At 28.5% G+C, this 18,999-nt stretch overlaps 1 protein-coding gene across 2 annotated transcripts; it reads left to right on the top strand.

Annotated features, from left to right (window-relative positions):
- The first annotated feature begins 5,293 nt into the window (after positions 1–5,293).
- JDV02_004578 (uncharacterized protein) lies at positions 5,294–6,834 on the top strand. 2 transcript variants are annotated; one of them, XM_047985806.1, is made up of 2 exons: positions 5,294–5,501; positions 5,571–6,834. In XM_047985806.1, exons 1-2 carry the CDS (start codon positions 5,364–5,366, stop codon positions 6,825–6,827), a joined length of 1,395 nt encoding a protein of 464 aa, XP_047841783.1. In that variant the 5' UTR covers positions 5,294–5,363; the 3' UTR covers positions 6,828–6,834. The 2 variants fall into 2 exon arrangements, with proteins under 2 accessions (XP_047841783.1, XP_047841784.1); XM_047985807.1 differs by having other exon boundaries at positions 5,294–6,834.
- Positions 6,835–18,999: the final 12,165 nt, after the last annotated feature.

Below are 18,999 nucleotides of genomic sequence, written 5' to 3'. Positions count from 1 at the left end.
AATAGAAAATCTATCCGCGCGACCTTATAATAGCCCTATATTATAACATTATAACGCGAGCTCTTATTATTAGGCTTAAGGCTCCTTATTATAGTAAAACAACTACTAAAGTTATTATTATTCTTAAGATATTAATATAGTAAGTTAACTATATATATATTAAGATAATTAAGCGTAGATTTAATCTTAATTAGCGGCCTATCGTTATTAAAGATAAATACCTCTAAAATACCCTAAGGTCTAGCCGGCTAGTTAAGTAAACTAAAGAGATTAAGTAATAGATCCTATTTAAGGTTTAAACTAATTAATATAAATAGGAAAATATATATATTAATATTATTAATAAGCTTTATATTAATAATTACTTTATTTCTTAGACTATAATTAAAAGGATCTTTAAGACTATTAGCTTTTAAAAGACTAAGTTAATAAAGAAGCTTAAATTAATAAAAAAAATAAAAGTAAAGTAGCTTTATTAATATTTTAATTATTAAAACTAGACTTTAAAGGACTAAAAAGATATTATTTAATTTAATAAGACTTTTATTATTTTACTTTATTAAAGAGGTAGCTATTATATATAGCGCTAACTAAAAGAAGCTTTCGTTAAGAGCTATATATATAAGAAATAAAAAGGATCTTTTAAATTTATATTTTAGGGTTACTTTTTATATAATATAAAAGGTCTTTATTATTAGTAAAGCTTAAAGACTATTTAAGAAAGGAAGACTATTAAAGCTATAATTAAGAAGATAAATAAAGAATTAAAACCCCTTACCTATAAGAAATAAGAGCTTAAGACTTAAATAAGTTAACTTAGCCTTTATAGCTTATTTAGACTAAAGCCTTAATAATACTAAAATTAAAAGAATAGTAAGCTTGCCTATTATAAAGGTAAGGGTATCGATTAATATTAATATTAAATTAAGATATTAATTTTAAAGCTCTTCCTATTTATTAAGGATTATATAAAGGTCTAGCTAAAGACGATTATATAAGAAGATAAAGCTCTTATATATAATTACTATATTTAATAATAGTTCTTGAACTTTAATAAGGTTTAATAAATACTTTAATATATTAACTCTATTAATCTTAATACTATAAAGCTAACTTAAGCTTAAATAAAGAGGTTAATTATAAAGAAAGGCGCTTTAAAAAGCTATTTTAAAGCTATTAATACTTAAAAAGCTACTTAAAGAGACTTACTATAAGAGGCTATATAAAGATAGATCGAATATATCCTTTAGTATATTAAGATAATTATTAAACTAAAAGGCAGGAATAAGTATTAAGAAGGTCGGGACTATCTTAATAGAAATCTACTAGTATAATTCCCTTAATTTCGCTTATTAATTTAGCTACCCCTTGCCCTTAATTAAGCTAGGGGCCCCCTTACTAAAATAGGACTTTTAGAAGCATCCTCTATATAGTAGTATATAGATATTAAGACTAATAGGTCTAGCCGCGCCTAAAATAATAATCGGGCTAGGGCCTAACCCTTATTCCTTATATATATATATTATATAGCTAGTTAAGATTATTATTAATAATATTATAGTTAGATATATATATATATCTTAGCTTATAACTACTTTATAGGTTATAAGCTATTTATAGCTTCTATTATTATATATAGTTATAGTTAATTAATATAATTAACTAATTATATAGCGCGCTAACCGCTTAATAGCCTAATAGCTACCGCCTAGCTTAATGCCTTAAATATATATAAATTATAAACTAGCTATAAAGTATATATTAGCTATTTAATATATATATAAAAAGGTTAATAATATAGGCATAAATTAAACCCTTATAGCTTTTATATTTAATATTAAATCGGGAAGGCCCTATTAATCTAGTTAAGCCTAAGAGATAAACTTATATATATTAAGTAAATATAACTCTAAAAAAGGGGATCGTTAAGTATTATATAGGCTTTAATATATATAATAGCTATTATTATTATAATAACTATAAATAAAGAGTAATAAAAAGGTTATAATTACTTAGCTTATTTATTATATATAGTAAAAAAGCATAATAATATCTATAAGGATATTATATATTTTTATATAATAACTTTTACTTTACTATTATAATATCTTATTAATATTAAAGGCTAATTAATATTATTAAGTAAATAAGTAATAATTAATGGCCTATATTATTAAGCTATATAGCTATAAGATATTACTTTAGATTTACTTTAATAATAATAATTAAACTATTTAACTATAAAAGAGTTATATATAAAACTATATATTTATTATAAAAAGTAATAATATAAGCTATATATATAAGCGGTAAGGAAAGTAATAATATAGGTTATATCTATATATAAGTATATAAGCTATATTTATAACTATAATTAACTATAATATTTAATATATTAATTTTAAGTAAGGTCTTACTTATATATATAATTATATTAAGTTTTACTATTAGTAAAGGAAGAAAAGTCTAGGGGTAAAGGTATTTTACTTTTTAATTTTTTCTAATTAATCCTATGCTATATAGCCTACTATACCTAAATACCGTTCGCCGCTAAGGCTAGCGCCTAGCTACCCTATAATAGGGCGTATAGTAGCTACCTTAATTTATATATCGTAGCTAATGCCTTTTAAAGCTACCTACCTATAGAGCCGGCTATAATGCCTACGATGCCTATAATACTATCGAATAGCTCTCTCGCGACGCCCTTCGAATAAGACTACCGCCGCTAATAATAACGATAATAACGAATAAGGCATTATAAGGTAGCTAGCGGCGCGGCTACTTAACCCCGACTAGCGGTATTACGAGCTATAGTAGCGATAGTACTAAATACGCATAGGTACCTAGCCCGGCCTAGAAAAATAAGTCCCCGATATTATAATATCTTAAGTAAATAATAGAAATACGTTTTTTTAGGTAGATTAAGCCCTATTAGCGAAGGGGTAAATAGGGCTACGGGCTTAAGCGCGGGTGCCTTATAGGCGTAGTTATAGGCGCGGTTACGGGCATAGTTATAGGTATAAGCTTAGCCTAGAGCGGAATAATAACGCTCCGATATCGTAATATCGTAAGGAAATGCGTTTTTAAGCGAATTAAGCCTTGCTAGTATACTAGCGTAGGCGCGGGCGCGGGCGCTACGTTATAACGATATAGTTTAATTAAAGTTTAATTAAGATATCGGCATATATTATAGCGCGCCGGTCTTATCCTATACTTATATATTAAAAATAGCTAGCGTAGTATAAGGGTAGGGCATAGACCCGAAAAAAAAGTAGAATACCTTTACTCCTAGACTTTTCTTCCTTTATTAATAGTAAAACTTATTATATTATATAAGGTAAAGGACTATAATAATTAAATTATAATAATTAAGCTAGCTATAAGAGATATAATATATAAAGAGTATATAAAGAAACCTATAAATAAGGCCTTAATTAAGGATAATTAATATAAGATTAATAATAAGGTAATAATACTATTATATATATATTTATTTCCTTAATTAAAAAAGCGCTTATAATAAATAATTAAATTATTAAAGATATATAAAATATATATAAGACCTTAAGTTTAATCTATAAGGTAATAAACTAAGTTCTTAAATTAATTATATAGGAAATAATATTATAGTTTTATTAATTAAATCTTTATAACTTTATAATAATTTAGTAATTTATTAATAAGCTATATATAAGCTATGTATATATTATAGTAGTCTAAAAGGACTATCTTAAAGAGATATTTATATATATTATAATAGGGGGTATATATTAAATATACCTTAAGTAATATAGCTATTAAAGTTATAATTTTAATATTAATAATATATCTATAAAGGAATATATTATAGTATTCTTAATTAAAGCTATTTATATTAAAGAAAAAGAGATCTTTTTTAATACTTATATAGTGCTAATATAGCTATTATAGTTAAAGAAAATAATTAACTAATCTACCTTTATAAAGCTTAAAATAAATAGTTATAATAATATATAAATAGTAATAATACTTTTTTATTATAGATATATAAAATAACTATTTAGATATAATTAGTATAACCCCGCTATTATTTAGGATTATCTTAGTATACTAAACTTACTCTAATAATACTAGTAACTTTAGGACTAAATATTACTAGGATAAAATTATACCGATACCCTTAAAGAGTAAATTTAGGATTTAGTAGTAATTTTATACCGTTTATAAGGCAAAAATATCGAAGCCTAGCGGTCGTTTTTAAACATATATTAAATAAGTCTCGAGTAAGATTATCTATCTTATTATCTATAATCTTTAGTACTATCTAGTATTTAAAGTTAGTCTAGGCGTTTAGAAATAATATCGAGATAGAAGCAATAAGGATATTCTTACTCTTAAAGTTAGGAATCTTCTTAATCGCATTAAATAGAGATAACGGGAAGAGGTATATCGTTTCTAAGAAAGACGCGTTTACTAAGATATATTTATATTTAGTAAAGTAATTATATATATCGAAAGGTAAGTAAGGCTAGACTTATATAGCTAAAGTAGAGCTTATATTATTTATTAGGGACGGGCTATATATATATTCTAATATAGATCTTTAATAGGAATTATAGTCTATTAAGCCTATATAAACATTAGTAATAAATAATTAAGAATACCTCATACTATATTAATGCCTTTTTTAATATATTATAGACGATATAATAATATCTATTAGCGTTTGATTTTATCCTTTACCTTAGACCTAAGCCTAGCCGTAAGTTTCTTTATAGTTAAAACTTAGGAAGCTAGAGGCCTCCCTTCTAGATCCGAGATCTTCCTATGCAAAATTATTTAGCCCGTAAAGTACGTTAGCTAATCTACCGTAACTTTACTTAGATAATCCCATTAAGTGTGTAAAGACTGCCCTCAGGTAACTTACAGGGATGCGAGCTAATGATAGATCGTTAGAGAAAGCAGTACCTTAATTTGCTTGTCAATCTCACTATATCAGAAGTCTAGGCTGAGCTGCTGGCTACTAATTTCTATATCGTCATCGGTAGGTTCTCTCGCTGATCTTGAGTACACCCATGTATACTGCTACAATAATTCTCTGTGGAGACTGTAACCTGAGGGCAGTCTTCGCACACTCAATGGGATTGGTGGCACTGACCCCTTTGTTGGGCCTTCACGTCGCAGTTGTGCTCGGTCTGGATCACGCGCCTTGGATTCAGATTTGCCTCCCACATCCGGTGGAGCGGATGCCAGCGCACAGTGTTGGTTCCATTTCAATTCACTTATATCACCTGCTCCTAAGCCACATATTTTCCATATCAAAAGGTAGCATTTGGGAATCGCTCAGCCCACCTTGACATAACCTACAGTCAACAATCTAGTCTATGATGAAGTGGCCTTGCGCAGCTCCGGCATGTCGCCGTCCCGCTTTGTGGACGCTTCTCGGGCAATGTGAACAATGCCACCGACATTTTTGCGGAGAACATGCCGTCTCAACTTTACACACGTGTTTGACAACAGAGGTTTGTATAGAGACCATGAATGATTGAGGGAGGCCGAGATAAAGCTGACATTGCCCCTCCTTGTAATAGGAAATCCACACGATCTATGTGTCTGGTGACGAGTCTAGGCTCCGAAAGCTCAACGCATCCCGACGAACGGCAGGCGAGAAGATCATCTCTGCCCTGATAGGCAGCATCGACGGCAATGCCCTCCGCGAGCGTGCCGAGACTTTACGTCACAGAATGAAATGTACTGTCAGTCTTCCAGCAGCCAATCAGGCATACTTGAACATGGACGTCGTTGGGGGACGCAACTACCATGCCTCAATCGTGTTTGACGATGGAAAGGCCTGGCTGGCACGATTCCGGCTGCCGAACCACAACGCACCTCCAGTGGAGGAGAGAAACTTTGACCGTCGCAGCGAATTCGCCACATATCGCTTTCTGGCCGAAGCTGCTGTCCCAGTTCCACGCGTCTACGACTATGCCGATGACGAGGATCCATCCAACGCTGTTGGCGCTGGATACATTCTAGTCGAAAAGCTTGCGGGGAAGCCGTTGGCTTGGCACGAAGCGGATCAAGCACAGAGGGAAAAGTTCATGCGTCAATTAGCCGACATTTATACCCAGCTGGAGAAGCATCCTCTTGGAGCACTTGGGCGCCTGCAACCATCGTCGTCGTCGGCAGGCCAGCCAGAAGTCGGTCCGGCATTTTTTGATTACGACTCGAGTGGGCGTGCAGTGCCGTTTGGTCCATTCGATAATATGGACGACTACTACAACGCCTTAATCCAGCATAAAATTGGTCTCATCAAGACGGGGGAGATTGCACCATCTGCACCCCTCGATCAATACCTTGTCTACAGGAGTCTTCTTGATCGCCTCCCCCAAAGCGAGCAGGGTCCTTTCTTCTTGCGCCATGTCGACTCTAGAGATGTTAATTTCCTAGTTGATCCTGACTACAACATCACAGGCATTATAGATTTGGAGCTGGCCATTGTCACGGCCAAAGGCGCGGCTTTCCAGTCGCCTCTATTACTGTACAACCTGGGAGAGCTGTACCATGAAGGCCTCTCCACACCAAGCGAGGATGAAAAGCGCCTTGCTAAGATCCTTCAGGAAGAGACCAAGTCGGACGAGCTCTCTGCGTTGGTTGCGCAGAAGCTGCACTTTAGAGTTGACCAAGTGATAGAGACGAACCCCGAGGATGGGAAAAGTTTTACCAGAGTTTTCAGCGGATGGTGGAAGGCTGCTACGGGGGAACAAGCATTCGATTGGGACATGTGGTATAGAAATGCATTGGACAAGTATGGCGATGGAGGCTTTACGCCTTCAACTGTCAGATAGCAGTGAGATATTCAATAACTATTGCTTATATCTATCTCCTTTAGCTTATATAATAAGCGAAAGCTCCATAAAATTTAACTCCTAAAACAATCTCTTCAATTACCACAGTTCTAGGTGGGGGGATTGTCTGGGTAAGTGCAAGGTAAGTGCAAGGTAAGGTCTGGCAACAATAATACACCCACAGCACACACCCCCAGGTGATGACCGTTGCCTTCCCTATTATTAGCCAATTCACTAATCAATTGACCTAATATTTTACGTTGTTGCTTGAATTACTATCTATGAAGTAGGCTCTAAATCCCTGGTATAGCTTTACGTTCGGTAGCACGTTTTTGCGAGATGAGGTAGATATGTATTTAAATAATATTACAGTACTGTATACTCTAGTACAGTAGTTTAAATAAGTTATCCCTACTCCACTAGGCAGCACACTACACTGCGGGCGAAGAATATTTGACGGTGCACTTGCGTTGTCCACTTAGCCATATGTTCTAATTTTGACCAATGCTGCTTTGTTTCTGGACGGTTGGGTCAGAAGTGTGTCGGTACTACTCCGCCGTGTTTATGTACGAGATTGCATTGTGATTAAACAGTATTGAGTAATACTGTTCAATACTATACGGTAGGTTCTGGGTTGCGTTTGGTTTTGCCGCACCCCCTGACCGAAGTGAAATATAAACCAGGTGCCACGCAGGTCCCCGTTCATGTATTCTAGCTTCCACAGCAGGCCAGATCAAATGACCTATAGTGACTTCTCACCAGAGATTGAAGCACCAAAGACCCGATCGAACCCAACGCCCAAAGCAATTGGTGCAGGGGAACGAGTTAGGTAGTGTTAACATTACCATACGCAAAGGTTTAAGGTTGGCTTGCATACCCGAGTGACTCACGTTAATAGCACGCCCATCCATTTTTTTTTTCTTTAGTAGGCCCCAGCAATTAATCAACAACGCTTAGTTTGATCCTTGAATTGTGATTCAGTTTTATACTGTATTGCTTTATAAAGAGAACATCATCGGCACTTATGGCTATGCTATTTTATCTCGTGCCTCTTCGCTTAGCCCCAATCGGTCTATCCTCCTCTCCTATAATATACTATTTACTTACTATTATAATTATTTATATACCTTAGAAATATAAACCGAGGCTATCTTACATTATTATTATTATAAACTTTTAAACTAGTATTAGTAAATTCGTAAATAAATATGTCTATAAATAGGAGGTTATCTATAGATATCGTTTAAAACTATATGTTTTCTAGTTTATTCCTAGCCTTATATATAGTATTATCTATAAGGGTATATACGCGCTCGTATATAGAAGACTAGGTAAATAATTTGGAGGAAGAATCTATTATACCTGCTCTAGTATTCGAGAAGCTATTAGAAGCTACTTTATTATAAGTATGCTTTCTTAGGTTACTAGAGGCTTATACTTCTATTAGGACCTTATATTAGTTAATAACCTATTAGCTAGCATTAGTTTATTCTACTAACTTTAGGGTCTTATAGAATCTCTTAAGGACCTCTTACTTATATGCCTAGTCTATAGGCTTAACCTAGGCTTATAGTAATTCGAGCTACTTACTAACGTTATAGTAGCTAACGATAGTTATGCTATAGGAGCTTATAGTCTTAATAATATAAGCTTATATATACGTTAGTCCCTTACTTTATTAAGTATAGATTTACTATTTAAACCTATATATATATATATATTATATAAGAGATTAATATATAAAACTTCTTTAATAGGCGTACTTAAGCTTACTTAAGGGGGTTTTTTAGGTTTTTATATACTTAGCCTTTCCTTAATATTAAGGTTAATATATTCTTATAGATCCTAAGCAATAATATATTTATAGATATTATTAATCTACTTTTTATAATTATTAAGGCTCTTAAGGGTTACCTAGGAAGTCTTTAGCTATTCCTAGCTATATAGGGAAGCGGATATTAAGCGATAGATATTAGATATCTAGAAATAGCATAAGGGTAAGTATATTAATTTTATTAGCTTTTAGTATATACTAAATAAGTAAACCGTCGGTTATCGGCATTACTATCGAGTAGTAATTAGACTAAACTCTTATGCCCTTTATATAAAATAGCTTAGAGTCTACTTTAGCGTTAATATTAGCGCTACTTACCGCTAAGGCTAACTATAATACTTAACTTAATAGATAAGAATGTATTAGCTATATAGATTATAATAGTCGCTATTAGGTTTATCTTAGAATTGCCTTAAGGTAGATAGGCTATAGCGATATTATATAGGTAAATAAATCCTAGAGCGTATATATTATTACCGTTAGTAGATTTAAGAGATCTAAATATCTTTAGTCTAGTCTTAACTACTTTATATAAAGGGTATAAGATTATAGTCTAGTTATTAGCAATTCGATAGTAATGCCGATATTAATATTAAGGGTAGAGTATAATTACGGCTAAGCTCTTTAGGCTACTTTTATAATAATATAAGGTAGTTTAAATATTAAATTAATTATTATAAGATCTAACTATTTATCTCTTTAGTATTAAAGGGGTTAAAAATATAGTAGCCTAAATTATAAAGATAGCTATAGAATTTAGTTATATACTATACTATTATAAGAGCCTATAACCTTAATATACTATTATAAAAGATAATAGTACCTATATAGTATTAACTTAAAATAAATATATTAAGCTAAAAAGTTTTACTTTATATAATATATAGAAAACCTTTATTAAGGATTATAATAGTTATTAAGTATATTATATTAAGTAAAGATACTATTAATAAGGCCGATATTTATTAATTTTAAGTTTTATTATTAATAAAGGAAGAAAAGTCTAGGGGTAAAGGTATTCTATATTTTTCTAGGCTTACGCCCCGCCCTTAGACCGCGCTAGCTATTTTTAATACGTAAGTATAGGACGAGATAGGCGCGCTATAATACATACCGATATCTTAATTAAATTATATCGTTATAATGCTTACTTATATTAGTGCGCTAATAGGGCTTAATTCGCTTAAAAAATATATTTCTATTATTTCCCTATAATATTATTATATTTAAATAGACGTTCTTTCGCTTTAGGTCGGGCGCTATTAGCGCCGCGCTTATACCTACCGCTATTACTACCCGCTAATTACGCCCGCGACTTTATCTACCTTAGTAAGGCTTAATTCGCTTAAAAATAGCGTTTCTACCGTTTTCCCCTAATATTATAATATCGGGGCTATATTATTCTATACCGGGCTAGGCATAGGTATAAGCGCTATCGCTTATAATACTATCGGTCGGCCTTAAGCAATACTACCGCTACGTTATTAACGGCGGGTAACTTATAATATTATTATAGCCGCTATTCGAGACCTATTATAAGGCTATTATAATACTATCTCTAGCGTTATATAAGGCCTACTATAAGGCCGCTATAATACTTTATTATTACCTTCTTCCTTAAAGCGAGATTAATTATATTTTATACTTAAGTTTAATAAGTAAGTACCTTAACTAGCCGTCTAGCTAAGCTATTAGCGTAGGCTATTATAGCGAGCCTATAAGGCTACTTACGATATTAGCTATAAGGCTTAGCGTCGCTATATATTATCGGCCTCGGCGGTATTATTATCGATACTATCGGTATTATCGTTATCGTCGAGTCGAAAGTAATATAGAACCTTAAGCTTCTTATTAGCTATATTAAAGCGCGGTCGGCCATAGGTATTTTTAATAACGGTTAAGTTATAGATCTCGAGGTAGCTATCTTAAAGGTTTTAATAACGGTTAGTTAATAAGTAGTCCTAAAGTAAGATATAAAGTAAAGAAATTAATAATATAAAAGGTATAAACTAAAGGCTTTTTAAGCTATTAATAAGGGGTAATTTAATTACGCTATAGTCGCGACTTTTCTATAAGGCATTCGAATATTATATAACTATAAGGTAGCCTATATTAATATTAGAAGTTGCCTATATAGGCCCGTAATAGCGTTAGCTCCTATTAGTTAGGTATTATAGCGATAGTAAAGTAGTATTATATAATAAGAAAGTTAATAGCTAAATATATAAGTTAATAATTTAACTTACTTAGCTAAGTCTATTAAGTATATTAAAGCTATTATTTATAAAGCTATTTAATAGCTTTTTAAATATAAGCCTAAGCTTTATTCTCGAGTATTAACTTTAAGCCCTTATAAAAGTAATAAAGGTCTAATATATTAATTACGAAATAAGACTTAATATCTATATAGGCAATCTTAATAAGACTATTAACCCTTTAACTAAAGTTATAATATTAGTTAATATAGTACTTAGCTTATTATTAACGCTAAGGTATATATTTATCTTAGATATATTAAAGAGTCTATTTTTAATAGCTAAAAGAGTTAATAAGAGACTTTTAAGTATCTTTAAAGAGATCGTAATTAACGATATAAACGATAGCTTAAAAGGCTTTATATATATTATTATAGGTATCGTCTTAAATATCTAGTAAGCTTAAAACGCCTTTTTTTACTTCTTATTATATATAATTGCGATCTTTAAGGTTAAAGTCGAGCTTTAGCTCGATAATTTAAGTATTAATAGGCTAGCTGCTATTATTATTATTATCGCTATCGCTATCGTTATTACTATCTTCTTTATCTTTTTAACGAGTATTAATCTTAGCCTTAATATTAGCTAAGATATAATATATATATAGCTATTATTACGTATTAAGAAAGACCCTTATAAAGGCCGTATAGAGAGCTTATTCTTTATCTATAATTATAACTTTTAGCGCTAGTACTATAAGGCTCTCGTAAAGCTTATTAAGTCGCTCGATAAGCTATTAAAAATAATACTCTTTTTTACTATTAATAAGGCCGAAAGTAAAGTTAGCGATACTTTTATAATTTATAACGCTTATAACTTAAAAGAAGGGTATTTTAAAGCGGTTAATCTTATATATATTATCGAGATTAAGGACTTTTAAGAACTTCTTTTATATCTTATAATACTAAGGGTAGGTCTAAAAGAGGGCTTTAAGGCAACCTTTATTATTAAGTAATTTACTAACCTTAATCTCTCTTACTTATTTAAGCTCTTTAATAAATACTTATATAACTATAAGGCCGTTAAGGCATTCCTTCTTAATAGCTTAACGATTATTATAAATATCCTTCTTTCGAAAAAAGCTATAGCTTAGGTTAGTATTATAGATAATATTTACTATCTCCTAGGCTTATATATTATACTTAGCTATAAGCTCCCTCTCTTTATCTCGTTAAGTTATTATATAATAATAGAAAATAATATATATAAATAGATCGAAAGATTAGCTATAATTATATTAACTTTTAGCTACCTTATATACCTATTTCTAATTAGAAGACTTAATAGTTAAGGCAATAACTTTAATAAGGCAATTAAGCTTTTAGGTTATTAACTTCTATATACCTATACTTTAAGACGCCTACTTAAGGCTACGATTATAGCGAAAGACGATATATATAGGTTAAGAGATACTATTAATCTCTCGCTGGTTAATAAAAGAAGCCTTAACGATATAGGCGCTATTTTCGCGGTAGAAATCGGTTAGGAAGTTAAAGAGTTCTTAAAAAGTATCGAAAAGTAGCGATAGCGGTAAAAAAGGTATCGGTATAGTAATAAAGCTATCGTCTATATCTATATTAAAATATCGTTAGCTAGCTCGTTAGTATTATAGCCAATAAGGAACTTACTATTAGCGGTATTAATAGCAGGCTTATTAGCGGCGGGCTAGGCTATATTAAATACGAGACTAAGGTCTATACCTATAGTAGACTAGTCCGTAAGAGAGTAAATTAAAGGCATGATATAAGGGTAATGGCTATAATATAAGGGCAAAGCTACGATATAAGGGCAAAGCTATAATATAAGGTAAAGGCTATAATATATACGTTATATTAAGGCAGGAATAAAACGCAGGCGGCTATAGGGGTGGCCCCGCGCTAGCCTAGGCTGCGAACCTTATTTAGGTATAGCGGGCTACGCGATATATAATTAGCTAAAAATTTTAAGAGATATAGAATACCTTTACCCCTAGACTTTTCTTCCTTTACTAATAGTAAAACTCTTAATTTTTAGGGCTCTCTTTTATTATAGTAAAGCATAAATTTATCTATCCTAAAAGCTAAGCTTCTATAAATATCTTATAATCTCTATAATCCTCTAAATAATAATATTATTAATGACTCTTTAATACTATTAAGTAATATACCTATAAACTATTACGCGACTATCTTAGAAACCTTATATTAAACTATTTATAGATTTTAGCCTATAAGAGTATTCCCTCCCCCTTTAGTTTAATAAGTAAATCGTCCTCCTTAAGTATAAATTTAGTCCCCTTAATAGGACTTTACCTTAGCTAATTACTATACCCTTTTATTAAAGTATAAGTAGCTTTTTAAGTAGTTATACCTTATTGACTATAAGCTATAGGAAATAACTATTTAAACTAGAGCTAGAAGGTTATTACGCTATCTATAATAACGCGCTTTAATATAGTATTCTATAATAGCTATTCTTCGAAATTCGCGCTAATTATACTAATTACGCTAATATCTTTAGCGTTAGGTATAATATATAATATAGTCGGGCTAGGTAGCCTATATAAAATAATATATCTCTTTAATAATATAGTTAAAGTTATAGGAGAGGCTACTATATAGCTACCGCTTTAGTAAGTTTATATTATAAAAGGCTTTAATCCTCTAAGCTTATATAGAGCTTATTTAGATTTATTATTTATATTATCTATACTATTTTACCTCGAATAGCTAATATAAGCGTTATTAATATTAACTACTTAATACTATTAGGCTATATTATAGTCTTAAAATTATTATATATTACGATACCTTAGCTTATACTTTATAGAGATATTAAGTAATATAATATTAATAAGAGATTAATTAGGTATTATAATTTTACCTCTATATAGTAATCTTTATAGCTATTAGATCCTTAGTCCTATTTAGCTAAATAATATAAAGATTATTAACTAAACTCTAAAATAATATTTATTTCGTATACTATACTCTATTATACTATAGTAATATCCGCGTTATCGTTACTTAATAGAGATAGAATATTATTAACTAGGCCTTAAGGCACTCCCTCCTTAAGTAATAAGTAAGCTAGTAATATAGGAGTTAATATAGATATTTCTTTATTATTTAAATCTTATAGTATTAATATAGTATTAAATAAGGACTTTACCGGCTTATTTAATACTTACGGGTAAATAATAATTATATAACTTAAGCTTAACTTTATATTTAAAGAGATATCTCTCGTTAAGTAAGTTATAGTAGAAAGGCATTACTATAATAAGGACCCTAACCTCGGGACTTATATCTACTTTATATACTAGCCGAGTTTTATATATATTATAGTAAGAGGGGCCTAAAGGACTTAGCTATTAAGTAAAATAGGAGTTATATTTATATTTATAGAGATACTTTAAAGAGTAAGCTATAAAGAATAGCTAATAAATCCGCTTTAAACTATTATAGGGTATAGTCTAAATACTATACGACTTAAGTATATAGCGTAAGGAGATATACTTACCGAGACTATATTTCCTCCCTTAACTACTTAAAAAACGCCTTAATTTTAGCGCTCGATAGGCCTTAGCTCGCTAGTATTTAAGATATCGAATATAATAAATATAAATAAGTAACCCCTAAAAGAGGGGGAGAGTCTCTTAAGTTATTAATTTAAGTAACTTACTACCTTAAGATATATAGCTATTAGATTATCTAAATATAGCTATTACGCTAAATAAAGTTATTTTTATAGCCTCTTTAAATATTAGCCCGCGGGCTAAGTAACTTATACTATCGATATATTTAATTAGCTTAAGGGTATAGATAGCGACCCTAGCTTAATTATAACTCTATATCTACTCGTTTCCTAAATAAATAGGGTTTATAAATAACGGCAATAGCTTATATATTAGCGTTATAAACCGGTTTTCTTATAGCTACCTTATCTTAATTTCGCCTTATTAGCTTAGTATATTAGCTCTCTAGCGAATTGGGCCGTAAATAATCGATAGATATATAATAATAGCCTCTATAAGTATAAAATTCCGATATTTAAATAAGTCCGTTTAAATAGCGTAATATAGTAAACCCCGCCTAATAAATTCGTATAGAGGCTATCTACTATATAATTTATACTAATTAATAAGACTAATACCCTTAAATCGGTTAATAAAGTCTACCTTAAGGCTATATATTAACGTTGCCTATATTTAAGACATTTTCTTATTAAGTAAAAGTGCTTAATAAATAAATAGTCGCTCGAAAAGGGCTAACTATTATTAAGTTAATAGAAATAATACTCCTTAAATAACGACTTTACCTAAGGTAAAGTTTTATATAAGTAAATATAAGCTACTAAAAAACGAAGATATTAAGCGCTAATAATAGCTAGAATATTTCGAGTAAATAAATTTATTAAAGTATTAAAGATAAGTCTCGTTATATATACGCTTATAATAGCGATATATTAGTCGTACTATAAGGCCTTTAACTAGCGTCTTAATATAAAACGACAGTAATATTTAGAATATAAATAAAGTAAAAGGATAGTAAAGGGGGGTATATAGCGATAATAGTATTAAGGAGGCTATAAAGTTAAATATATATAAGAAAAGGGCATAAGGGGGCATTAAGATATTTATATTATTTAGGTATTATAGTTAAGACTAAGGGTCGTTAAAGTTATATAGGTAGGGTATAATTAAGAGCGGCGAGGGCGCCTTACCTTATTAAGGCGGGCGCTTATTTTAGAGGTAATAATAGCGCGTTTAAGATTACTATTATAATTAAAAAAGCTAATAATAATAAAAGAGGTAAAGGGGCTTTAAATACTCTTTTAAAAGCTATTATAATAATAATAACTATTATAATAGCTATTATAATAGCTCTTATAGCCTTTATTAAAGCTATTACTACCCTTTATATTTCCTTAATATTAATAAAGGTTTTTAAAGGTCTTAAAGATCTTAAATAGGGAGGGGAACTTAATTCCGCTTTTAATATAGCTAGCTTATAAAGATAATAAGCCGCTATTACTATTATTAAAGGACGAAGGGTATAAGCTATTATTATTACTTAAAGATAAAGAGTATAAGTTATTACTATCGCTAAAGATATATTTATTATAGGTAATATATAATACCTTAACTTTACCCCTATAAAACTAAAAGTATTACCTCCTTTAAGCCCTTAGGGGTATACTTTATAATTAAAGGTTCTTTAAGCTTCTTTACTTTATATTAATATTAATACTTAAGCTTATTTAAAGGCTAATATAATTAACGCTAATATATAAAGTAATATATATTCTTTAATATAATTTAATAATTAATAAAGGGAACTTTCCCTTTAAGCTTTAATTACTTTACCTTTATAACCTTTAGTAAAATATATTTTAAGGGAGGGTAATTAAGGCTAGTAATAAAAGCTATAGATTTTTATATTAACTTAAATATTTATTTTTAATTATTATATTATAAATATATTAATTAAAATAATCTTTAAAAATATAAGAGTTATAAAGTTAATATTTTATAATATCCTTAAGAAATATTAAATCGAAGATATAAAATAAGTAAAGGGTATAAAGATTTAAGAATCTTATTTTATTAATACTTTATATATTAATAAATTAAAGGTTATTAATAAAGAGTAAAGTAAGTAAGTTATTAAGACTTTAATAAAAAACTTAATATTAAAGTAATTTAATTTATATAAGTTAAGCTAGAAAATTAAATAGAATTTTTATTAAAATATTAATTTAATTATATTTATTTATTAACTTAAAGTAAAAAATTATTAAAGTATTAAGCTTATAATAAAACCTAACTTATTTAAGGTAATAATTTAAAATTATTTAAAATAAGCTTAAAAAAGGATTAAATATTTAAATAATAAAAAACGGTTATTTAAAGTAATAAGACTATTATTATAATAAATATTCTTTATAATAGTAATAAACTTAGCGACTTATAAGTAAATATTACTTTTATTATAATCTTTATTTTTATTAAATTAACTAAAAGAGTTTATATTTTAGGTATATTTCTTATATAATTAAAAAGGCCCTTTTTATATTTAATAAAATAAATTAGCTTAAAAAAAGAAAAAAATAATAATAATAAAGTAAAATAATAAAATAAAGAAAATAAATTACTTTATTATAAAAAGTAAAAATAGGAAAATATAATATAACTTAAATAACTTAAATTTAGCTAAAAAATTAATATTTAAATAATATTAAAAAATAAAGAAATAAGTTTAAAATAAAAAAAACTATAAGTAAAATTAATATTATTTAATATAAAAACTTAATTATAATGCTTTACTTTATTTTATTTATTAATAGCTAAGGCTTAAAGTTTTTAATATAATAAAATAATATATTATTATATATTATATTAAGAAATAATATAATTTAAATATTAAAAAGTATTAAATTACTTAATTAATTATTATATTTATTAAACCTTTTATTAATTAAGCTTACTTAAAGATATATAAAGCTCTTTTAAAAGTATTAATAATAAATAAGGATATTAAAGGAAGCTTTAATTAAAAACTAAAGGAAGAATTAAGATAATTATCTTAAAATAAAATATAAAAGCTGAGAAAATACTTACTTAAAAACCTATAATAAGTCCTTTATTTATAAAGGGATAATAATTATTATAAAAATAATCTATTATTATAGTTAATAAAGTAAAAATAAAACGACCTTTATATAAATATTAAATATAAATTATAGGCTAATAGGCCTCTTATCTTAAAGTATAAAGCTCTTTATAAAAAAAAGAAAAGAAAAAGTAAATAAATAAATAAAAAGAAAATAAATAAAAAAGAAATAAATAAAGGGTAAATAAATAAGGGGGAATAAAGTAATAAGCGCTAATATATAAAGGTTATTACGATAATTAACTTTTTTTTCCTTTTATTAAATAACTAATTTACTATATTATAATCGCCTTTAAGTTTTATTTATATTATAGTTTAGAAAGTAAGGAGCTTAATTATTAAAAGTAAATAAAGGGTATTTATTAATAGTTTAATAACGCTATTTAAGTCTATAAATAGACTTATAAAGCTAAAAGATAAAGGTCTTATAAAAATACCTTATAGGATTAAATAAAAGAAATATATAATATATTTAATAAAAGAAAAGTAATAAAAGGAAAGATATAACTTACTTATATTAATAATAATAAAGATAAAAGGAAGGAAGCTATTTATAAGTATTAATAAGCTTTATATATATTATATATATATTAAAAGAATAAAGTTAAGTTTAGTTAAGTTAATAATAATAAAAAAGGTAATAAAACTATAAAATAATAAGGCGTTAAGCACTAAGTCCTATATATATATATATATATATAGGTAAAAAAGTAATTATAAAAGCTCTATAAAAGTATCTTACTTATATATATATATATATATATATATATTAAAGGAAGAAAGTAAGGTTAAGTAAGTAATAGCATTAAGGGCATTTTATATATAATTATAAGACCCGCTTTTTCTATTTATATAGCCTATAAAAGGTATATTAAAGGGCTATTTAAAAGACTATTAGCGGGCTATTAAAAAAGCTTTATAAAAATAGCTTACTTCTATATATATATATTAAAGAAAGAAAGTTAAGTCTAACTAATAATAGCGGTAGTAAAAAAATATAATAAAACTATAAAATAATAAGGCGCTAAGTACTAAGTCCTATATATATATATATATATATATATATATATATATAAAGAAGTAGTTAAAAGAGCTTTATAAAAGCTACTTACTTATATATATATTATATATATATTAAAGGAAGGAAGTTAAGTCCGGCGGTATAGGCGCGAGTAAGCATTCCTTATATACGCTATAGTATAAAGAGGCCCTAGGCTCCGGTAAGCTCTATATATATATAAGAGAGGATAGAAAGGGCCTATCTAACGGCTAGTTTAAGAGCTACTTTTAAGGGCTAGTTTATAAGCTTATTAAAGTAGGCTATTATAAAGGCATTATAGGTAGTTATTAAAGGTAATAAAAGTAGGTCTTATAGCTATATATAACTATATATATTTACGAGACCTCCTTTACTAACTTTTAGCCTACTT

This window comes from Purpureocillium takamizusanense, chromosome 3, assembly GCF_022605165.1.
Source record: "Purpureocillium takamizusanense chromosome 3, complete sequence".
Lineage (NCBI taxonomy): Eukaryota > Fungi > Ascomycota > Sordariomycetes > Hypocreales > Ophiocordycipitaceae > Purpureocillium > Purpureocillium takamizusanense.
The sequence above is the reverse complement of the archived record's forward strand: the minus strand, read 5'-3'. Positions and strand labels throughout refer to the sequence as shown.

What these genes read in the sequence shown, in the direction of transcription:
- JDV02_004578 (XM_047985806.1), top strand. Translation starts at nt 5,364, where the DNA reads ATGATGAAGTGGCCTTGCGCAGCTCCGGCATGTCGCCGTCCCGCTTTG. An exon ending in ACACGTGTTTGACAACAGAG is followed by an intron (nt 5,502 to 5,570) that starts GTTTGTATAGAG and finishes TCCTTGTAATAG; the next exon opens with GAAATCCACACGATCTATGT.